Source organism: Hemiscyllium ocellatum, chromosome 21 (genome assembly GCF_020745735.1).
Source record: "Hemiscyllium ocellatum isolate sHemOce1 chromosome 21, sHemOce1.pat.X.cur, whole genome shotgun sequence".
In the NCBI taxonomy this organism is placed as follows: domain Eukaryota; kingdom Metazoa; phylum Chordata; class Chondrichthyes; order Orectolobiformes; family Hemiscylliidae; genus Hemiscyllium; species Hemiscyllium ocellatum.
This window is the reverse complement of record NC_083421.1, coordinates 26253185-26278001: the sequence shown is the minus strand read 5'-3', so window position 1 is coordinate 26278001 and position 24817 is coordinate 26253185. Positions and strand designations below refer to the sequence as shown.

General features: G+C 42.1%; 1 protein-coding gene across 2 annotated transcripts in view; it reads right to left on the bottom strand.

Moving 5' to 3' along the window:
* The window catches only part of abca2 (ATP-binding cassette, sub-family A (ABC1), member 2), a 541802-nt gene that overhangs the window by 61913 nt on the left and 455072 nt on the right, over positions 1–24817 (bottom strand). For both annotated transcript variants that reach the window (XM_060841298.1, XM_060841299.1), the window contains exons 34-39: positions 17142–17202; positions 14317–14491; positions 13840–13955; positions 6741–6888; positions 3079–3202; positions 551–683 (exon numbers count right to left, since the gene is read on the bottom strand). In XM_060841298.1, the coding sequence (XP_060697281.1) occupies positions 551–683; positions 3079–3202; positions 6741–6888; positions 13840–13955; positions 14317–14491; positions 17142–17202 (757 nt within the window). The remainder of the gene's footprint in view (positions 1–550; positions 684–3078; positions 3203–6740; positions 6889–13839; positions 13956–14316; positions 14492–17141; positions 17203–24817) is intronic.

The window sequence follows — 24817 nt, the reverse complement described above, 5'->3', positions numbered from 1 at the left end:
GGCCTGTTTTCATACTGTAGGGAATCTAATCTAATCAACATTCTGGGTCAAGAGATGCTTTATCAGAACTCTAACAAGAAATATACAAGTATGTGTGCCCTGTTAGCCTGCAACCTTGGTGCATCTCAAAATATTGGCCTTCTTTGACTTTCTCTGTTCCATTTGACAGATCTCTTCCTAAGTGGAAAATATAAAGCCATTGCCAAAACTCTCTTGACTCTTTTAGCAAGGATCAGCTTCACTGCTGTATGAATCCTGAAGTCTGGATCAGCCTTCATTTCTGATTTGAGTTGCTTGCTAAATTTTTTTAATAATAGCTTTATGGAATTTTTAGAAATTCTGAAGCTGAGGGTAGGGTAAGAGAGGGTAGTCAGCACTGTGCATTGTATCCGAGTGCCACAAAGATCACAGGAATAACCCATGCATGCACATTTTTCACAAAAATGCTAGAACATATAGCACTTCAATGATTGTCCATTAAGTTGGCAATTCTAGACGGCACACGAGCTTACAGATAGTATGTATTCGCTTCATCACTTAATGAACTTACTGTGGCTTTCTGAAGAAGTTGTACTGGCACATAATGGTGATGAAAAAGCCCACAAACCCCTCTATCGTCATGGCAACAAGGCCTCGTGTCACGATGTCCCATTCAAAAGGCGATTTCATCTTGCCAAACTGGCCTGCCGGGAGAAATTATTCACAGGCTTCACTCTGGTCACTTTTCAATGGCAACAGGTCACATTGAAATAAAAACACCAAATTCACCCCTGCCTGAAACTGTGATGTCCGCTACCGACACTGCCACTGCACCCCATATGTCCATGAGGTGAAGAACAATCACATAGGTGAGGTCATGTCAAAGCAGATCTCAGCTGTGGCAGGGCAAAGGGGGGAGTTTTATACACAAATGAATTTGATCACTCCCTTAATTCCTGGAAATGGCTGTGCAGACTACTTTGTTGATTTGTTGGTGGATAGAAGGTAAAAGTCCCAGTGGATTATGGGCTTCTCTCTCAATAGAGAAAGAGGACTGATGGCGGTTTAACCTGAGGGTCACCACACCTCAGGAGAGGAGAGTCCTTCATGGTAACCTCAGTGGGTACCTCAGGGAATTGAAAATGTGCTGTTGGCATCACTCACCAGCTGTCCAGCCAACCGGCCTTGGTAGATGGACAAGAGCAGATACAACAACTTACACTTACTGACCTTGTGAACTTTCCAACTGATTAATCATTGATTGCCACCTTGATTGGTCAAAAGAAAATTGACCAACCAGGTTGGTTGCTGGAATCATGTATTCTAATGCTCATTGGTCTATTTTTTTTGGTCAGTTACTTGTCTCATACAGAAACCTAATACCGTCCATAAGCCTCTGAATTAAACAAATAAGTGGAGTTTGATAATGGAACGCATTCGTGCTCTCTGTAGGGACACACCCCACAGTACAAAATTAAGTTGCAGTTTGGCTAAAGGGCTAAATGTGCAGAGAGATATTGCAATAGCTTAACCAGGTGAACATACCTGACTATACACCTTGCTTTCCAATCTGTTAGCGACATATTAGGCACTGGGAGAGGCCTCATGTATCCTGAACATCATAAGGAGCTGACAGTGGGAGGTTATGTTACATTAACCAATTCTTTTGCTGTCAGATCCACTGCATTTACACCCTGAAGTTGATTTGCTGGGAATGGAGAATTGTACATGCTAGCATTTACATATCCTGAACTGTCTCAGCCATGTTCAGGACATGATTAGGAACATGGATAGATCTGTCTCGCACAAACGTAGTTATGGTATTAGAAAATGCATTTGAAATGTTGCCAGTCAGTGCCTCCTGGAGTGAAACAATACAAGAGTTTGTGAGGTCTTCCTTATTTGATTTGCTGCAAGCCCTCATTCATTCCCTGGACACTTAATCCAGATAGCGAAAGTGAGGACTGCAGATTAGAGTCAGGAGTGTGGTGCTGGAAAAGCACGGCAGGTCAGGCAGATTCCAAGGAGCAGGAAAGTCGACGTTTCAGGCAAAACCCCTTCATCAAGAAATTTTCCTGATGAAGGGCTTTTGCCTGAAATGTCAACTCTCCTGCTCCTCAGATGCTGCCTGACCTGCTGTGCTTTTCCAGCACCACACTCTCGACTTAATCCAGATGGCCAAGGAAGAATGTGAGCTAGATGTGGTGAAATGCAAAGTTTATACGAGCAAACCTTCAACAAATAGCGCATTTTCCACTTTTAATGACTAGTTGACCAATCTTTATTTTTTCATGGTTGAGATTCACTGCTATATAGACAAGGTTTATACTTTGGCTGGTTACCAATAAACAGTAACGATTGCTCAATATATGTGATTGATCTTTAAGTACAGAATACAAAAAGGCTTCTCTGCTCAGGGTTTTACTATAAAATAGCAACATGACCTTGTTAACAGCTTACTACACTGAGTATAATGTAAAAAGTGTTCACACCACACATTGAGATTAATATATTTAAATAATGTAGAAGTTTGCTATATTGGTTAGAATGGTAACACAACTAATTTGCTCCCAATTCTCTCTGCACTCTCATCCACATCGTAGCCCCAAATTTCCTTCTCTTCTGATCAATATATAATCGTTCTCTCTCTTTCATTACACATTCTGACATTCCTGTTGTATAACAAGTTTTATAAGGACAAGCTCTGATTTAATGTCACATAGGAGCTTGCTGCTGTAACTACTGCTACAAGGGTGGTTATTCTAATGGTATGCCACTCTCATCTCAAGAGTTTGTTTCTACCTTTTATATTACAACTGCCCCTTTCTGTAAAGCAAGGACATACTGGAAGCCAAAAAGAAAGATGTGTAAGCCAATGATTCTCATTGACACGAGTAACATCGGGGATGAACACTTGTTTGCACTGTGGCACCATCTCAATCCCAGAATATATTCACAAAAGCAGATGTCTCTGCCGAAGGAGATATGTAAATGGCATTATTGGGTAATGATGCAGACAATGTTTGAAACCTTCCTTCTGCAGTCATCTTCCTTTTTAATGGTCAACATTAAAGTCTTGAGTAACAGTTTCATATTTACCTATTTTTGCGTAGTATTCATTGATGTACTCATTGTAAGCCATTTCCATCAGTCCATGGCCTAGGTTATAATTTGGGAAGATGAGGAAACAGGATTTCAGGTAGCTGTTGACAGCTTTCAGGTCCTGCAAAGACATGGCCAAGAAGGTATAGGACATTGGAAACATACCCAACTCTAATAAATGGCAACAAGTACAAGGATAATCGTAAAACCATTACTGTCCAAAAACAGACAAAAGGTCTCTCAACGTAGATGTTGAAGACTGCACTCAATAATGTTCAATGTCATATCTTAATGAAGACCTACCATCGCGTGATTATCCTCCTCCCGCTATTTTCATCGCTGTTAATTTTAAGACAAGGGCTATCGTGAGCGCCTTCCTACACCTATCATAAACTAAACATACAACTGGCAAACGCAGGTGCTCAGCGATGTGACATCAGAGGTCAGGAATAATATTACATTGTGCATACCCACAATGGACTGGAAATAAAACCACTTTTATTGCAATGTCACCAAGGATCCCTCTATCTCCATCAAGACATGGAGACAAGAAAATCTACGTTTTTCCATTTTATTGCTTGAAGCTTTTGATAACCCTCCCATAGAGTTAGAGAGTTGTACAACATCAAAACAGACCATTCAGTCCAACCCATCCATGCTGATCAGATATCCAAAATTAATCTTGTCCCATTTGCCACCATTCAGCCCATATCCCTCCAAACCCTTCCTGTTCATGTACCCATCCAGATGCCTTTTAAATGTTGTAATCATACCAGCATCCACAACTTTCTGTGGCAACTCATTTCATTCACACACCACCCTCTACCTGAGAAAGTTGCGGGGTAAGTCCCTTTAAAGTCTTTCTCCTCTCACCTCAAAACTAGGCCCCCTAGGACTCTCCTACCCTAGGGGAAAAAAAAACCTTGGCTACTCACCCTATCCACGCCCCTCATGATTTTATAATGTCTATACAGTCACCCCATAGCCTCCAGAGAAAATAGCCTCAGCTTATCCAACTTCTCCCTATAGCTCAAACCCTTCAACCCTGGAAACATCCTTGAAAATCTTTTCTGCACCCTTTCAAGTTTAGTAACATCTTTCCTACAGCAGGGAGACCAGAATTCAATGCAGTATTCTAAAAGTGACCATTCTTCACAGTTTACCAGAGAGACTGATTGTCAGCAAGGAATGTAGTGGTCTAGCCAACCACAGTTTTCATTTGTTATCTAATCCTAGTTCCATCCCTTAAAGGACATCAGTGAACTTGACGGGTGTTTGCGAAAATTGGCAGTGGGTCCATGAATGCCATTTGGTTAGCATTTTTAAAAATTCTTACTGAATTCACTATCTGCCACAGTGGGATATGAACACAGAACATTAGTCAGGAGCCCAATGACATTACCATTATAGCACCACCTTGGTATCCTTCATTTGGGTGGTGCCCTTGCTCTTTTGGATATCATTGTTTAATAAAAAACAAATGATCAAACCACAGAATATGCAACACCCACCATTTACCTCCTCCCTCCTCAGTATCCAAGGCTCCAGACATACCTTCCAGGTGGTGCAGCTCCTTACCTGCACTTCACACAATCTGGTCTACAGTATTCACTGCTCACAATGTGGTCTCCTCCACATGAGGGAGATGACACACACACTGAGTGACTGGTTTGCAGAACACCTGCATTCCATCAGCAAAAATTACCCCAAGCTTCTGGTTGCCTGTCACGTTAACACACCAGTCTGTTCACTGAGCGAGATCTCGGTCTCAGACTTGCTGTAATGCTCTAGTGAAACTCAGAGCAAGCTGAACAATATCTCATTTCTCATTTGGGGGCCTGGCAGCCTTCTAGACTGAGTATGGAGTTCAATAATTTTAGAATCCGAACACCTTCATCCATGTCCTTTACCCACCTGCACACCCCTAGGTCCTGTCATGACATTGGCTGCTTTCAGCACAGCCAACCCATTCTCACCTACTCATGGTCCCCATCATCAGCTTCTCTTTCTCCCTGGCAGATCATCATCCATTCTTGGTCTGTCTAGCTGTCGTTCTCTCCCTCTGGGCTCCATCTCCACCAATCAGCTTATTCCTTTCTCCCCCCAACCCCTTCCATCAACATATTACATCACCATATCCAAGCCAATCTCAGTTCTGAAGTACAGTCATTGGACCAGAAATGTTGACTGCTTTTTCTCCACAGATGTTGCCAGACCTGCTGAGTTTCGCCAGAAATTTCTATTTTGGATTCAAATTTCCAGCAACACAATTCCTGCTTTTATATTACCATTCAATGTATGCTGCCTATATGTGAAGGCATGCCGGATTGTGACAGTGCACTTAATAGGGCAAGAGGCACTGGTGGCCAAGAACACTTCGGGGTTCACGGTTTCAAATTTGCATTTTGTCCACATTTGCAGGATTGGGTCAGTACATCTGTCCATTTCAGAACAGTCCCACCAATTCCTGATGAAGGGCTTATGCTTGAAACAACGATCCTCCTGCTCCTCGGATGCTGTCTGACCTGCTGTGCTTTTCCAGCACCACACACTCGATTCTGATCTCCAGCATCTGCAGTCCTCACTGTCTCCCAACAGTCCCATCAGTCTAACAATTATGACTGTTTCTGGAGAAATCCCACCACCATGAACGCCTGCTTAAGTCACCAAGGTAAGGTTGATAGTATATATTAAAAAAAAACACTGCAGATGCTTGGAATCAGAAACCAAAAGAGAAATTGATGGAAAAACTCAGCAGGTCTGGCAGTATCTGTGGACAGAAAGCAGAGTTAACATTTTGGGTACAGCGATCTTCTTCAGCAAGTCAATAACATGTAGCCTTGTCAGTAATGGACACAGGCCTCAGAACACATGTAGAAATTCAACAATGACAGTCCTTAAACAGAAACAAAACCAATAATTCTTCACACTATATATGCTCACTTAAAAACTGAATTTTTGAGGGCAACATTCTAAGCCAAAAGCCATGGGGTAAACTCTTCTATGGGTAAAGTTTTCGGGTGGTGATTTGCATGCTTGATTTGAGGCCAAGTTGAAGCCAAAAAGGATCATCACAATGGAATAAAGTTTCAAAACAAAAAGTAAAAGAAGTTTATGAATTATCATTCACAACGTAATCACTTCCCATAAACTGAATAAACGAAAACAAAACTCAAATGCAGCAATGTTTTAAGATCTGACTTACTGGTATGCATTTTCATTAGGCTTAATACATTTAAAATTAAATAAATTGCTAACATCTCCAGGATTGTACTCTGGTTCTGAATTTTTGGACCTTGATTCCTGAAATACAAAGGTTCACTTTTACATGACGTACGTGTCAAATAATCCAAAAAATGATGGAATTGATCTTTACAAAAGATTGACTCATGCATATGAGTACATGTTGATTCATACAGTAGTGTACATGCTTTGTATCCAAGACTAATGGTAGGATACACGATCAAATGTAACAACATCAGCACCAGAAATAACATAATCAACATCACAGCTGAGTAAAAGCAGGCAATAATCCAAGAAGCAGGCTAATTGCCCACCACTTGACCTTTGCTCTCCAACTTACTCATCGTGGGAAGTATGTCAGAAAGGGAAGTGAAACTGCAGGAGAAGATAGAATTTTACACCATTCAAATACCCACCTTGTCATGTTCAAAAAGTTGAAGCAAGAAGGTAGCAACCGTTGCCGTGATACCAATGAAGAGGTTGATGACAATCAGGAAGACATAGGCTGTACTGGGAACCTCAAACCAGAAGGAGGCAGGATACATAATTGGTGTGATTGACCAACTGTAGAGCAAGCAGCAACAGTAAAGGTCAGTGATCATGCCCTTACTTTCCAAGTTTATGTTCCTCCCTCTTTTCAATGACATCATGGACAAGATTGTCCCACTTCCCCCCTTCTTTGCTGTATCATTTCTATGGTTCAATGGTTCACATAACATTCCCCACTACAAGGGTCCGGAGAGGTGTCCAGTGCGACTGAAGACACTCTGCAATTAAAAGGAGACCAATAGCTGACTTTCCCTCTTTTCTTAAATAGAAGCTTCTTGCTCCCACCCTGTCCCAATAGGTAAGACGGTACTGAGTGTTCATTGGATGGAATAATGTTGCAACCTTACTGTTTACCATCCTGTGGTACAATATAGTGCCAGACCCGTGCTAGGTACCACCTAGATTTGAGAGAAAGTTCAAAGGATGAGATGTTTCAAAGATATTAATTATGTTGGCTTTAGAAAGTGATCGAAGCCTTGATAAAATATAATAGGCTACACTGGAGACAATGCTGGTTAATATGTGGACAAAACCACTTGGCAACTTTGATTTCCTTACAGAGTCAAGACAGAGTTAAACTAAGGTCTCTCCAGTCCGTGCACTGTCACTAAATGAATTGCGGATCACAGGACAGATTTGGGCCCTTCGATTAAGTACACATGCTTATCAGAACAACTGTGATTCAACCTAAAGACTGTGGATGACAGTGTAGCACCACACTATTATCCTGGCAATTGACTGTGGTCACGTTGCTAAGTAACTAACCCAAAACAATGAATAACCTGCCAGAAGGCAAACACACTGCAAAAGGACTAATTCATGCAACAGGAAATAAGCCCGATACCAAATTTTTAAAATCTGCCTTTCCATTGTCTGTATTTTCAACTCAAATGATTGGCATCGCTGAAGCAGTCATTCTCCACACAACATTTGTATGTTAATTAACTTGATGCTACCCACCAATCTGTGTTCTCTTTAAGGCACCAGTTCTTCTCCTGATGTTTCTTATTCTGATGAATTTTGTGTACGAGGTTTTGAAGTATGAAACTAAATGTGATGCTGCCGGCCATTCACAGGCAGATCATTATGTAGGAAGATCAGCATCAAAAGTGGCAGTACAACACTTTACAAAGGGATGCTTTCAGAACAACTGCGACATTTGGCGAATTATTGCTTTGGAAAATTCTTATTTATAACATGCAATTTTAAATAGATTAATAGAAAAACTGCAAACATTAGAAATTATGGTTTAAATAAAAATTGTGGGTTTTTTTTCTTAAAATCCTTTCAGGGAGTCATATAGCATGAAACCAGACCCACATGGGGTCCATCATTGACTGAGCCAACATTTATTGTCCATTCCTAATTGCACTGGAGAAGGTGGTGATGAGCTGCCTTCTTTAACCACTGTTACTCTCTGGGGTGCAGGGATACCATCAATGCTGTTAGAAAGGGTATTCCAAGGTTTTGACCCAATTACATTGAAGGAACAGTGACATAGTTTCAATCAGGATGGTGTACGAATTGAAAAGGAACCTGCATGGTTGCTGTTTGTATGCATCTGTTGCTGTTGACCTTCTACGTGATTGAGGTCATGAGCTTGGAAGGTGCTGTTGAAGGAGCCAGTGCAGTTTTATAGGAAGGGATGTTGAAGGTGGTAGATGGGGCGTCAATTTGCGCCATCCTTGATGATACAGAGCTTTTAGAAATGGGGAGTATACATGTGCCTTATCGACAGTCAAAATGCTTTGAGCAATCAGGAGGGGAGTTACTTGTTGCAGGATCTCTGGTCTGCTCTTGGAGCCACAGTATTTACATGGCAAAAGTGGGTACTGCAGATGCTGGAGTTTAGAGTCAAGATTACAGCAGTGCTGGAAAAACACAGCAGGTTAGGCAGCATCAAAGGAGCAGGAAAATCGACGTTTCAGGCAAAGGCCCTTCATCAGGAATAAGGCTGGGAGCCTCAGGATTGGAGAGATAAAGGGGAGGGGCGTGGGGTTGGGGGCAAGGTAGCTGAGAGTGCAATAGGTGGATGAAGGTGGGGCTAAAGGTGATAGGTTGGAGGGGAGGGTGGAACGGGTAGGTGGGAAGGGAGATTGACAGGAGGAACAGGTCATGAGGATGGTGTTGAGCTGGAAGGTTGGAACTGGGGTAAAGTGGGGGAAGGGAAATGAGGAAACTGGTGAAATCCACATTGATGACCTGGGGTTGAAAGGTCCTGAGCTAGAAGGTGAGGCGTTCTTCCTCCAGGCTTCAGGTGGTAAGGGAGTGGCGATAGAGGAGGCCCAGGATCTTGGCAGAGTGGGAGGGGGAGTTGAAATGTTTGGCCACGGGGCAGTGGGGTTGGTTGGTACGGGTGTCCCGCAGATGTTCTTTGAAGAGCTCTGCAAGTAGGCGTCCAGTCTCTCGAATGTGGAGGAGACCACATTTCAACTCCCCCTCCCATTCTGCCGAGGACACGCAGGCCCTGGGTCTCATCCATCACCGCTCCCTCACCACCCGATGCCTGGAGGAAGAACACCTAATCTTCTGCCTTGAGACACTTCAACCCCAGGGCATCAATGTGGATTTCACCAGTTTCCGCATTTCCCCTTCCCCATCTTATCCCAGTTCCAACCTTTCAGCTCAGCACCGTCTTCATGACCTGTCCCATCTGTCAATCTTCCTTCCCACCTGTCTGCTCCACCCTCCTCTCTGACCTATCACCTTTATCCCACCTCCATCCACCTGTTGCAATCTCAGCTACCTTCTCCCTGGCCTACCTCCCTCCCATTTATCTCTCCCCTCCCGAGGCTTCCAGTCTGATTCCTGATGAAGGGCTTTTGCCTGAAACGTCGAAATTACTGCTCCTCGGATGCTGCCTAACCTGCTGTGCTTTTCCAGCACTGCTCTAATCTTGACAGTATTTACATGGCAATTTCAGTACAGTTTCTGTCAACAATAACCTCCAGGATGTTGATAGTGGAGGATTCAGGGTGCGGCTAGAATAATACATCTTCAGTACTATTGCCAGAACTTTGCCAATGCCTGAAGCCTTTACAATGTCTAATGTCTTCAGCCATTTCTTGATTTTATATGGAGTGAATCGAATTGGATGAAGACTGACACTTGTAATGCTGGTGGCCTCAGCTGGAGGATCATCCACTTGGCACGATTAGCTGAACATGGATACGTAAACTCAAACTTTTTTTTTGCTTTGGCTTGCTGGACTCCTACATCACCGAGAATGGGAATGTTTATGGAGCCTTAAAAAATTGAACGGTTCTTTCATTGTCCAGTCAAGATTTGATGTAGCAGGACTACAGAGCTTAGATCTGGTCTGTTGATTATAGGGTCACTTGCCCTGTCTATTTCATGATTCTTTTGGTACAGAAGTAGTCTGGTGTTATGGTTTCAACAGATTGGCACTTCATTTTCAGGTATGCTTCTGATGCATTCCCTCCTGCACCTAAATTGAACCATTGAAATCACTGTTTAATCACTTAAATCCAGCATTAGAGAGAGTTATGTTCAGTTAAAACTTTGACTTCAGTTCTTGAAGAATGGTCACAGTGAAAGGAACTCGGCATGGTAACTGTGCCTTTGCTAATAATACAAATTATGATGGAATTTGATCATCAGCAGATGCGCTGTTGGCATGAAGCAAACTACATAAAATACATTAACATTTGTATGAATCTGACTGTGCCAATTTAGGTCTGGACTGTCAGTTGTTCATTATCCAACTTAAAACAAAGGATGGAACTAACAATGGTTCCAAATATTCCCTTTAGAATACAGCGGTAATAATAATCTAAAGGTTTGTGCTCCACAGTCAACCCTCTCAGTTTGACACTTCACAGTCGACAGTGAGGGCGAACACACTGTTTTTACTGAACTCTGAGCACGTTCTCGCCAGGTTATTATGCCTGGCATTCAATAATTCTAGATGGGAAAGCAATGACGCACCTCTTGTTTTGGACAACACTTTTTTCCCATTAAAACCAGATCTCTCTTCCCCTTGAAAGAGTTTGCTTTTGTTTCTTTTAGAGACAGTTTACCACACCCAGATCATACCTGAACTCTGACTACCTGCTCTATTTCTGAAATTGAAGTGGCTTAAACTGTAGTTACCTTTGGCATTAACCACTGAATCAAAATAAAACTGAAAAGAACTTTCAAGGCTATTATTGGAAGATAACAATTTCTTCATAAACTTGCAAGAATTTTGTCTGCCAACAGTGATGAGTGTCACTAGAACCATCTTAACTTGATATCCAAGGAGTCCATACATTTATTAAAGTTTCCTTTCTCTGATATTTTCCTATGGGGAAAACCTTGAATCTGGTACTGACTGCATGATTGGTATATTGGGTCAAAGTCAGTGTGTTTATTTATGGCATCCATGGCTGAGTGCCAAGCTTCTAGAAATTCTCTGGCTGTCCTCTGTTTGGCTTGTCCTATTATTGTTGTGCTGTCCCAGTTGAATTGGCGGTCCCTGTTGTCTGTGTGTGTATAGCTACTAGGGATAGCTGGTCATGGTTACTTGATGAATGCTGATCACTAGTTGTATGTTTGCTTGTCCTATATAGTGTTTCAATGCAGCCCCTACATAGAATCTTATAAATTATGGTTTGTCTTGCACATGATGGGTATGGGGTCTTTTGTCCTGGTGAAATGTTGTCTGAGTGTAGCTGTCTGTTTATGGGCTGTCATGAACCCAAATGGTCAAAGAAGCTGGCTGTTAGTTCCGAAATTTGTTTTAATGGGTAGTGTGTTGGGTCATGATGTGTCCACGTCGTGTAGTCCGTCTGACAGGCATCTGCGGATGAAGCTGCAGGGATATCCGTTCTTGGCAAAGACCTTGCAGAGGTGCTCCCATTCTTTGCTTCGCAGATTGGGAGTGTGTTGTAGCCTTTTTGAACAGGGTCCTAGTGCAGCTTCTGTTGTGTGTGTTTGGGTGGTTGCTGTTGTAGTTCAGGATCTGGTCTGTGTGTGTGTGCGCCTTTTCTGTCCACTTTTTGTAGTACATTCCCTTGGGACAACACAACAATAATAGGACAAACCCAACAGAGCACAACCAGAGAATTTCCAGTAGCATCAATAAACATATTGACCTAGACCCAATTTACCGATCACTGCAACGAACAACCAGAACTGGCAATCGGAAGCAACAGGACCAAAACCAAATAAATCCCAATGGACACAGTAAAGCAGCACTTCACAGGAGGCTCCACAACAGGAGACAAAGCATCTGCAAACCAATTTGCCAGCTTGGCGAACATACCCACAACAACTGCAACCATTATATCCTTTCGTAATAAAGACACCAAAACTGTACACAGTATCCCAGATGTGGTCCTACCAGCGCCCTGTACAACTATAGCAAAACTGCCTTACTTATATGTTCCACTCGAGCTGGGTGTGGTAGTTTGACACAGATTTCTTAGGTGACTGGGGCTCTGGTAGATTAAAAAAAGGCACAGCATCCACAGAAAAGAGTCAAATATAAAGTCAAGTAATTAAATTTAATGCAGAAATAAAAACTACCTTCTCGTAAGTGAATCGAAAACATTAACTATACAGACACAAGTATTTTACTTTAAAGACCAGAAGGATTTTTCTTGACTAATCAGAAATTACTGTTTCTCTGACTAAGAGACAAAGTTAAACGGCATTTTTTACATTAAATTGTCACTTGACTAGTGGACTATGTGACTATCACAGGCTGAAGATTTATTCAAAGTGATTTGGTTGAGTCTTTTTGATTTTTAGGTTCTATCTCTCCTGAATCTTGTTTCCCCACATGTGACCGCAGCAACCAATGAACACCTGATCTAAATTTGACCTTTAACTGCAAGTCCCAATGAGCTACTTCAAGGCGGAAGGGTATGTCTTACCCAGCATTTACACAATCACACAGAGGACATGCTGCAGTGAACAGAAATAGGAACACTGACTCTCTGGGGCATATCTCAAGTTAGCCTGGCGAGAACAGAATGGGTAGCTTGCATGCTCCTCCTGTCCTGTTCAGATTGAAATAAAAGATGACCATTCACAATCCAAGACATGATACTTGTGGCCTTTTTTGCTAGGGGTTTGGAGCTTAATAGTAGGGAAGTCTTGTTAAAATCTACACAGGGGTGTAGGTGTCGCTGCTTCTGGAGTGACCCATTCGGTTTTTGTCCCAGTATTTAAGAAAGGATGCATGTATACTGGAGCGAGCTCAAAGGAAATGCACAAGGCTGATTTTTGGGATGAGGTGAACCTATCAAAAGCAGCTGAACAGGTAAAGGCTTTATTCATTAAAGTTCAGAAGAACGAGGAATGATTTTATTGAAACAAGGTTTTGAGGAGGCTTGACAGGGTAGATGCTAATCAGCTGTTTCCACTAGTGGGGGAATCTCAATCTATGGGGCACGGATACAGACTAAGGGGACACTAATTTAAAATGGAGATCGTCCTCAAGAGAGCAGTGAATGTTTGGAAATCTGTACCCAAGACAACTGTGGATACTTGATCACTGAAAATAAGCAAAGATGAGGCAGGTAGATTTTTGAAACAGAGTAGTGGAGGCCCTGGAGGAGCTGGCGTGAATGTGGAGTTGAGGCCTGATGCAGATCAGACATGAGGGAATGAATATTCCACTCCTCTAATTTCTTATGTTCTGACAGGATTGTTGGCTGAGAAATTGGGACTGGTATAAATTTGGTAACAAAATAAAACAAAAAAGCATCAGAATTTGTCATATAGAGTCATAGAGATGTACAGCATGGATACAGACCCTTTGGTCCAAACCGTCCATGCCGACCAGATATCCCAACCCAATATAGTCCCACCTGCCAGCACCTGGACCATATCCCTCCAAACCCTTCCTATTCATATACGCATCCAAATGCCTCTTAAAACGTTGTAATTGTACAAACCTCCATCACTTCCTTACTGCCCATTTAGTTTCTAGGTGCACACCTGGAGCAGTTGACTTACCCATACAATAAGAAGAGTGAGAGGACTGCTGGGAAGTTGGTGGGCGATGTGTAGGCTGGCAGATCAAACACAAAGAGAATGATGATACAACACGTTGCAGGTACCAGGTAATTGAGCTGCAGATGGAGAAGCAGAGGACAAGGAAGAAAAAGGTGAATGAGCGAACGATAACTGAGATGTTCATCTTGCGCGCTGAGAGGAATCATTGAGAATTATTAGGTTTCAATCTATTTAGCATCCATATTATAGGCCAACTGTGTGAAAGCAAATCATAGTTCATGTGAAATGCTCTTTTGAAACATTGTGTTGGAAGCTTTTTCAATTCCATTACAGTATAATATTGGAATCAGTGGAAACATAACTTTGGTGAACATTCACTGAGGTTATCAATTGCCATTGAGGCTCTTTATAGTCATGTCTTACATTGAATGCTTAAAAAGCATCCTTCTCTTCTTGAAGAACAAAACTCATCCTCACCATGTCCCAGATGTAGTTGGCCAGCCAGTAGATCACTGGGTCACATCCACTGACAAATTGTAGGTGCTTTGCTTTGGTTGACTTCTCTGCCACCAGGAACACCACGAAGCTGGCTGGCACAAATGACATGGCCACAATGATGAAGATGGCAATGACCACATCGGTGCCCTGCAGACTGAACACAATTCAAGAAAGAAAAAAGCCTGAGAATTTATTAAATCAAACTACAGCTGGAGATTCCACCCTGTTTAATAGTGATTACCAATGCAGTTTCAAGGCTAGTGGAGAAACTAAGTCGAGCCAACAGGAGGACCAAATTACCGCAGATGCTGGAAACCGTACTGCAAACAGAAAATGCTGGACATCACAGCTGGTCAGGCAGCATCTGGGGAGAGAGGAAGCTAATGTTTCGAAGCTAGAAGACTCTTCATCAGAGCTGTCTGACCCCTTTGTGATATTTAGCCAAGACTACTTTTCCAATTAGGTTCTTCAGCACAGTATTTATAAATTAAAGAACTGATCTGTTACAGGGAGGCTCTCTCCTGTCTAGTTCCTGTGCAATTTAAGCTTACGATGCACCCTCTGATTTCGGAGGAGAAAAATGGACAGTCTCTCATCTGTATTACTGTTGAAGGTTATTGACCTCCATTTTTATTGATGGCAGCAAACAGGCATAATTAATTCTCTGTTACTTTGCATAGCAGGCACAAGATTAACTTTCAAACTTAAGTCGTACATCTATTCACACAACACATGGGGAAAATGTGCAAACTCCATACAGTCACCTGAGGGTTGGGATTAGATTAGAATACTTGCAATGTGGAAACAGGCCTTTCAGCCCAACAAGTCCATACTGACCCGCTGAAGCGCAACCAACCCATACCCCTACATTTACCCCTTCACCTAACACTACGGGCAATTTAGCATGGTCAATTCACCTGACCTGCACATCTTTGGACAGTAGGAGGAAACCGGAGCACCCGGGGGAAACCCGCGCAGACACGGGGAGAATGTGCAAACTCCACACAGTCAGACGCCTGAGGCAGGAATCGAACCCGGGTCTTTGGCGCTGTGAGGCAGCAGTGCCGCCCACCACATGGCCCATCATAACAGATCAGGGGATAAAAGCAGGCTTGAATTGCATGCTATATGTCCAAAATGTTTCCCTATACTGTGATACTCAATACAAATATTCACCAGTTACTCAGCAGCCACTGTTTGACCTTGCAAAAAAATACTACCAACTATAAATCGGAAACGCAGTGCCATCATCGCAAAATATGATTTTTATTTTCTTTGGTGTGGGGCAAGAGAAATCATGTAGAACTAAATAAATATATAAAGAAAAATAAAAGATCAGTAAAATCAGAACCCTCAAGACACAAAGCTGTGTACCTCGTCAGGAACAGATAGAAATGCGATAATTTCACAGATGTCTAGGGAAGCCCTTGTGGATGAGCACTGCTCATGCATCACAGTTTGCAAACCTACAGCATCATACGTTTTAAAAATAATTCATCTGCGCAATGGCATGCTTGTGACCTCTATGATTAAAATAGATTAACTCCATGCACTCCCTCTTGTGGGCAATCATCAACAGACACTTACTGAACAGACATCGATGTGGATGCGCCAGTGTTGGACTGGGATGGACAAAGTTAAAATCACACAACATCAGCTCATAGTCCAACAGGTTTAGTTGGAAGTACAAACTTTCGGAGCACTGTTCCTTCATCAGGTTGCTGTGCAGCAGGATCATAAGACACAGAATTTATCGCAAAAGATCGCTGTGTCATGCAATTAAAACGATATATTGACAAAATGAGATTTCTATTAAGTCTTTCATCTTTTAAATGGATTACAGGTTTTGGTTCATTACTCTAATCTCACACCTTTAATGCATTGTCTGAGCTGAGATGTCCCTTTTTTTTAATAAAACCTTAAGCTATCTTGAGAATGCGACTTAAAAGTAGTCCTGGAATTTATATATTAATGAACCTGAACTTGCAACCCATTCTAAAAGATGAAAGGCTTAACAGCAATCTAAGTTTGTTCAATATATTGTTTTAATTGCTTGACACTGTGATCTTTTGCTATAAATTCTGTGTCTTATGATCCTGCCCCACTAATTGCCTGATTAGGGAGCAGTGGTCTGAAAGCTTGTACAGGTGGATGATCCTTTACCTGAACATCCAAAATCCGAAAGCTTTGAAATCCAAAGGCTTTTTTGTGAAGTCTTTTTCTCATTAACAAGGTTGTTTGGCGAGCAAACAGTTAACCCAAGTCAACACCCACTCGATGCGATGGGGGGGCGTGGCCTAGCACCAGCAAGTTTGGATTTTCTCTGAAGGCCTATTTTATTTACTAAGTCTGCTCCTCTAGTAAGGTTTTTAAAAATTTCACCATTAAACTGTCATTTATTCTGAAATTCAAAAAAATTCTGAGGATTCCGAAAAACAGCTGGTCCCGACAATTTCGGATAAAGGATCATCTACCTGTACTTTATAACCTGTTGCACTATAACCTGGTGTTGCGTGATTTTTAAACTTTGAACAGACAATGTGAGAGGAAAGCTGGGGATCTGCAGTTCCATAGCACGGAGCATTGATGTGTTTTCACACCATACTTTACTGTCACCCACAATACATTCAGTACTGGGTTGCCTTGTAATCCTCATATTACACTGGCTATGTGGCAGGTCTGAGCATTGTTTTATTTAGACTGGTGAGATAATTACAGGTGTGAATAGGAAACAATATAAAGGAATTCTGGTGGTGAACACCTGCATTCCAGGATTGAATATTAAATGCAATGTTAACTCTTACAGGTAATCGAGAGACAAACTTGCACTGGTCTTGTTCATTGGGTGGTTTGTCACAGTGATCCCTGCAAGACAAAAGGAATACAATGATTAAAATTACCGTTGTGAAATCTTGTGAGTCAGCAACAGCAACTTTGTGTATGCAAACTTAATACGAGAGCTAAAAATCGGGAGATATTTTAAATCTGATGATTTGAGGTTTTTCTCTTGCAAGTGAAACAAATAAAATTTGACATTTCTGCTGTCTTTCACCACATTAGAACGTCTCAAATCGCAGAATCATTGAAGCATAAAAATAATGTACATTAGGATAACAACTAAAACCAGCACACACAGCCTGTGCAAACAGCAATATGGTGATAAGCAGATAATCGAATTGGAGTGAATCAATTCTCTACACCTTTCTGGAAAGCAATAAGCTGCATTTCCTTCGCACCCATCACGACCTCAGGATATTCCAGGCATCTCATCGTTAATGTGGTACATTAGTAATGGTACACTCACTTTTGTAGTAAAGGAAAACACAGGAGAGCTCCATAAATATTAATAGGATAGGTGGATACATAGTCGGTTCTAATGATGTTGGTCGTGGAACTTTGCCCAGGTCTAACATGCCTGCTTGTGAGTAAGTTTTGTTTTTGTAACACCATACAACAGTATCTTTTTTCCTCAATAAAACAGAACGTGTAGTCCAGTTCGTCTATCTATAGAGTTACACACACTCAGTCAATAAGTGTTGAAATGGGGCAACCTGAAACATTGAAAGTTATCAAGGTTGATACTTGAGGAACACTGGTGTGGTTGCACTGAGTGGAACTCAACAACTGCACTCCTGCACAACCTGTCAACTTTACAAAACCATCGTTCAATAGAACATGATAATATTTATTGAAAATGTTTGCACCATATTGCAAGACTCACTCTCCTTTTTCTTGCTTTGCTTAAAATCTATTATGTTGTTGACTTTTGCTCATATGGATGAAAGGTCAAAAGCTTAAATTTTAATGATTTCTCCCTCTACTTTCAGAACATTTTAAGTTTATTATCATTACAATTCTGATGGAATTAGCTCAATTTGCACAGTAAAACTTCAAGTATTTGACAAAGGAGGCTGCAAGAGACCAGTGACCAGCAAATCTCGAACTACCATAAAGTAACAATGCTGCCAATTGCACTAATGCACTGCACTTCCTGGTATTCAAGTTTAAAATTACTACTCTCTGAGCTCTGGGGTATCATGTCACTTTCATTTCGGACACACAACTCTCAAATTACTAGATTAGGATCTGCATCCATAGGCTTTTACAGCACAGAAGTTAGTCCATTCAGCACATTATACCAATGCGAGCTCTCTGGACGATCTATCCACTGCATTCCTTTTTCTTGAGATTTGCCAAATACCTTTAAAGCATCATATTTTTACAAAAGCGCTGGTTTGTGCTCCAGAATGGTGCCAGATCTAGCTAGTTCACCCAGGGCATGTTGCCATGATCAGCAACTCCACCCCAGCATTGTCAACTCTAGGATATCATCTTAGCTGAAGATAGCAGACACTCCCCAGTGTTTACAAAACCACAGTTGTTTCATCATGCTGCTAACATTCATCATCAAGTCCCGGTGTGCATAACATTCAGAATCACATCCAAGTTCACCTCCCTGTGCTCTGACAGAATGACGGACTGATATTCAATAAAGATGATATTCGGTTTAGTCAAACATGGCCTCTTCCTGATGAAGGGCTTTTGCCCGAAATGTCGATTTTCCTGCTCCTCGAATGCTGCCTGACCTGCTGTGCTTTTCCTGCACTACTGTGATCTACACTGGTTTCCAGCATCTGCAGTCCTCACTTTTTCCATGGCCTCAGTGTAACCAATCTCCAGTGCTGTGGCCTCAGTACAAGCCCCTCATGCGCCTCTACAGTATGGAAGCTGGCCATTCGGCCCATCAAGTCCACACTGACCCTTAGAAGAGCATCCCAGATCTATCCCCTACCCTACACCTGTAACATTGCATTTCACACGGTCAATTCACCCAGCCGACACACCCTTGGACACTGTGGGCAATTTAGAATGGCCAATCCACCTAACCTGTACATCTTTGGAGGAAACCAGAGCAAACCCATGCAGACACGGGGAGAACATGCAAACTCCACATAGACAGTCGCCAAAGGTGGAATCGAACCTGGGTCCCTGGAGCTGTGAGGCAGCAGTGCTAACCATACAGCCACCATGCCAACCTTTGCAGAGTGGCACAATCAATGTCGCGTATTATCGAGGAGCGTTCTCCTGAGGACTAATGGTGAAGTAATCACCTTGAATTCAGCAAATGTGAAGGCTATTGAAGAGTTTGGGAACTTGCATTTGCCAAGTAAGTCAATCATTGTAGATCGGTGCATCTTTGTTCTGATTCACAACAGAGCTTGTCCTTATCTTAAAACATGTTCTTTAAAAAGAACAGAATTTAGAATTGTGAGGTGGGAAACAGGAATGGTCAATTGTTTTACTGCCTATAGGTGGCACTGTAATACTAGGTTCCAATGGCTCACGACAACATCATTCAGAATGTCGATGCGTGATTGCTTTTGAAACAACACAAAGTTCTGCTGCAAATCCTTACAGACCACTTTATGCAACAGAATTACACGATCTAAATCTGGACCAAACAGGTTGGAAAAGACTGAATTGCAGCAAAGATTAGAGTGGAAGCAAATACGACAGTTCATACTGCACTCAGTGAAACAGTCTGCACCTGCAATGGCCATTAGAGAAAGTCTCGATCATAATATGAAGTAGTCTATTCAGCCCATCGAGCCTGGTCTGCCATTCAATGAGATCATAGTTGATTTGATAGCCCTCAACTCCACATTCCTGCTGTCTTCTCGCATAACCCTTCATTCCCTTACTGATTAAAAATCTGTTTCTCTTAACTTTAAATGTGCTTCACCCTTGACAGTTCTCTACAGCAAAGAATTTCACAGATTCACAGGGAAGAAATTCTCATCACTCCTCAACTTTTCCATTGATGTTTCACATTTCCAGCACTGCAACAGTTGGTCCTTCACTTCAGCTACAACGCCCTAACAGAATATTGGTAACTGTGACCTTCCGAATGGATTGGCCCACAATTACTATAGAGGGACTGACATTACCTTCAGCAAGATGGCTGACCAGGAGACTACCCACACTTACTGCCTGCCATTAGATACACTGACAGGATTTGCAGTATAACTGACCCGTATAAATGCACCTTACATTGTAAGTAAGTCCTGGAGTCGGACTTGAACATGGAGGTTTCAGAGGGGATGCTATCTATTGCACCACAATACCTCCCGCAATAGTCATTAGTTTCATCAAACACTTTATTGTCCATTACGCATTTTGGAATATCTGAGGGGCTGTAAAAGGTAATAAAAATGCATGCATTTTTAAATTTATTTCCAATTCTTTTCTGGAATACCAGAGCAGAGATGTACTGCTGAGGCTGTTTATGCCTCTAGTCAGACTGCATTTGGAACATAGTCAGCAGGTTTTGGGCTCCGGATCTAAGGAAAAATGTGCTGACGCTGGAAGGGGTCCACAGGAGGTTTACAAGAATGATCCTGAGGATGAAAGGCTTGTCATATGTAGAGTGGTTGAGGACTCTGGATCTGTACTTGATAGACTTTAGAAGTTGGAGGGGATATCTCATTGAAGCTTACAGAAACTTAGCAAGAGGCCGGTCTAGGGTGGATGCAGAGAAGATGGAAGGGGGGAGATTAGGATCCAAGGGCACAGTATCAGATTGAAGGGATGGCCCTTTGGAACGGAGATGAGGAGAAATTTCTTCCACCAGAGGGTGGTCAATCTGTGGAACGCATTGCTGCAGAGTTCTGTGGAGGCCAAGTCATTAAGTTTACTTGCGATAGGTTCTTGATTAGTAAGAAGATCAAAGGTTAAGGGAAGAAGGTAGGAGAATGGAGTTGAGAAACATGAGTTTCACAAATTAAGCGACCTCCTCATCTCTGTTCCAAAGAATCACTCTGAGACTGTGCCCTAGGGTCCTAGTCTCACGTTCTCCATGCCCTCTCTCTCCAGGCCTCTCAGTAAGTTTCTGTAAGTTTTAATGCAATACATTCTCATCCTTCTAAACTCCATCAAGTACAGACCTAGAGTCCTCAACTCCTCCTCATATGTCAAGCTCTTCATCTCCAGGATCATCCTTGTTCCCTACTTTGGACTGGATGGGTTGAATCACTGAATTCTGCTCCTGTACTGTCATGATCTTGTGTTTCATAAAAATATGAGACAGGGAAGATTTTATAATTGTTCATGTTATATAACCAGCTTTGCATGGTTAAATCGCTGACCCTATAACACTGTGATTCACACTGCTCCTATCAGACATGGATGGTCAATGAACTTGGGATATGATTAGATTCCCTACAGTGTGGAAACAGGCCCTTCGGCCCAACAAGTCCACACTGACCCTCCAAAGACTAACCCACCCAGATCCATTTCCCTCTGACTAATGCACCTAACACTACGGGCAATTTAGCATGGCCAATTCACCTGACCTGCACATCTTTGGACTGTGGGAGGAAACCGGAGGAAACCCACGCAGACACAGGGAGAATGTGCAAACTCCACACAGACAGTTGCCCGAGGCCATAATCGAACCTGGGTCCCTGGTGCTGTAAGGCAGCAGTGCTAACCACTGAGCCACCGTGCCACCCTTTAATTTGATTAAATACCCTACAGTGTGAAAACAGGCCCTTCAGCCCAACTAGTCCACACTGACCCTCTGAAGAGTAACCCACCTAGACCCATTCCCCCATACATCAACAATTCTGAAATGATAGGTTTCCATTTTTGTTCTGGCACAGAATATTCCAGCTAAATATGATGTGAATTCAATGGGGTCTTAACTGCTGCCAGCAAGGCTTCCTGAATAATTAAGTAATGCACATTTAGCTGTGGAGGTGAGTCGAGTTACTGATCTATAAATCTTGACAAGGAATCAAAGCTCCTGGAAGTCAGCAGCTGCCATTCAAGAAATGCAACAACAGGAAAAAATAAGTATTCAAGAAAACCTGCAAAAATTAGTTTCTTCCTTTGCTATTCTAATTAGCATTACTTACTCCTAGATCTTTCTGCTCACACTAGAATGTGTAAAGATTCTATCTGGTGCCAAGAGGCATTGCAGTGCCAAACAGAAATTTGGATCTTCATGCATACTACTCAACGAAAGGTTAAAATACTGAGAATGCACTGGTCTTAAACAAATGGAGGGGAAAAAAAAGTCATTACGCAGTTTCTGAAATTATATTGCAGCTCAAAAGGTTACTTCGAGGATGGGTGGCATAAACTTAGCTTGACTGCTCGAGTTTCAAAGGGTGAAGGATGTACAAATAGGCACGTATAAAATGACAAGGAGGTTCAAGGCATACAATATCAAAAAAAAACTCATCTCTTCAATGGAGAAATTCAGAAAAAAAACTCTGAAAAATCGAACTATGTCATTGGCGACTGAAATTAGGAAGCACTTTTTCACTCAGGCAGTAACTGATATCTGGAATTCTTTCCCAAGAGGTTTTGGATGGACGATCAATTGAAATTTTTAAGACTGATAGCAATAGATTTTTGTTTGGCACATTCTGATATAATACAGGTTTAATGGATGACACCTCAGGAAGTTTCCACTTCAAGTATCCTGATCAAATGGACAATGGGTGCAAGACCTGTTCGACTGAAACATCTAGGTACTTTACAGGAAGGAAAGAAGATAAATGAATGGACAAGATGCATGTACGCATTGTCTCCTTTTCCCTGAAATATTTCTATGCTGTTCCATACAACTCTGAATATCTTAAAGCTTTGGTTTAAGTTCATTTTTAATATTCTCATTGACTGGAAATGTAATTCACTGAGCAGAATGAAAATAGACCTTCATGATTCAACATAAAATATTGATGGTGATCACTGAAACTAAGCTACGTCCAATATCTACCAAAAATGGATGATTGACAATTGTGTAATTCAATAATCCATCACAAAAGTTCTGTTGTGTTAGGATTATATCACTCTGTTATCCACAGGTTATAGAGTCATAGAGATGTACAGCACGGAAACAGACCCTTCGGTCCAACCTGTTCTTGCTGACCAGATATCCCAACCCAATCTAGTCCCACCTGCCAGCACCCAGCCCTCCAAACCCTTCCTATTCATATACCCATCCATATGCCTCTTAAATGTTGCAATTGTACCAGCCTCCACCACTTTCTCTGGGAGCTCATTTCATACACCTACCACCCTTTGTGTGAAAAGTTGCCTTGTAGGTCTCTCTCACCCTAAACCTATGCCCTCTAGTTCTGGACTCCCCGACCCCAGGGAAAAGACTTTGCCTATTTATCCATGCCCCTTATAATTTTGTAAACCTCTAAAAGGTCACCCCTCAGTTTCTGATGCTCCAGGAAAAACAGCCACAGACTGGTCAGACTCTCCTATAGCTCAAGATTGATCAGTGGAGTATATTACTGTTCACCTGTACTCAATGGTCTAGAATTTATGTGGAGGCAATAGTCTACTCACTATCTGAAGAGGCAGGACTGAAGCGGACTGCCTTAGAACATATAGAACATAGAAGGATACAGCGCAGTACAGGCCCTTCGGCCCTCGATGTTGCGCCGACCGAATCCTACCTAACCTATACTAGCCCAATAACTTCCAAATGCCTATCCAATGCCCATTTATGGGATAGCAAAGTCGCAGGCAAGATCGGCATTTGTTGCCTATTCCTAACATCCCTTGAATGGAGAGTTATTCTCCCAGTTAACTCAGTGAACCGTTATATGGCAGTCATGTTGCTGTGAGTATGGAGCTCCACTGAAGGCCAGACCAGTGAAGGAGAGCCAATGATCTTTCCTCCAGGACATTAACGAAGCAGATGGGTTTTTTGCAACTATTGACAATGGTCACCAATAGTGAATCAGATTTTTTAAAATGACATTTTTAAAATTCTATCAGCTGCCATGGTGGGATTTGACCGCACCCCCCAACTGCATCAGTTTGAAGTTCTGAATTACTGGTCCAGCATCATTACCACCAACCCAATTCCTCTCCTAACGTTTATACATATCAGCCTTCTATTATCACATCTTTTATCAAGTTCAAAATGCTCAAAGTTGTAACGTTGACTTTTTGGAGAGCCAGCCGCCTAGTGATCATGTTACTGAATAGTGATACAAAGACCTAGGCTAATCACAGAGTCATACAGAGCAGAAACAGTCCCTTCAGTCCACTCATCCATGCCAACCAGACACCCCAATCTAACCTAGCCCCATGCGCCAGCATTTGGTCCATATTCATCTAAACCATTCATTTTCTTATACCCATCCAAATCCCTTTTAAATATTATAACTGTATCTTCTACCACTTCCTCTGGCAGCTCATTCCATAAACTCAACAGCCTCCGCGTGGAAATGTTGCCCCTCAGGATCTTTTAAAATCTTTCTCCTATCACCTTAGAACTCTGGAATCAATCTCCTCCGAACTGCCTCAAATTCAAACATATCCCTCTGTTTTTGAATTAATTCACAGCATATGGGCAATGCTGGCTATTTATTTATTTATTCTAGGCTGCTAAGAAAGGAGGTTGCTAAGCCACTGGCGAGATCTTTGCCTCCTCACTCTCCATGGGAGTCAT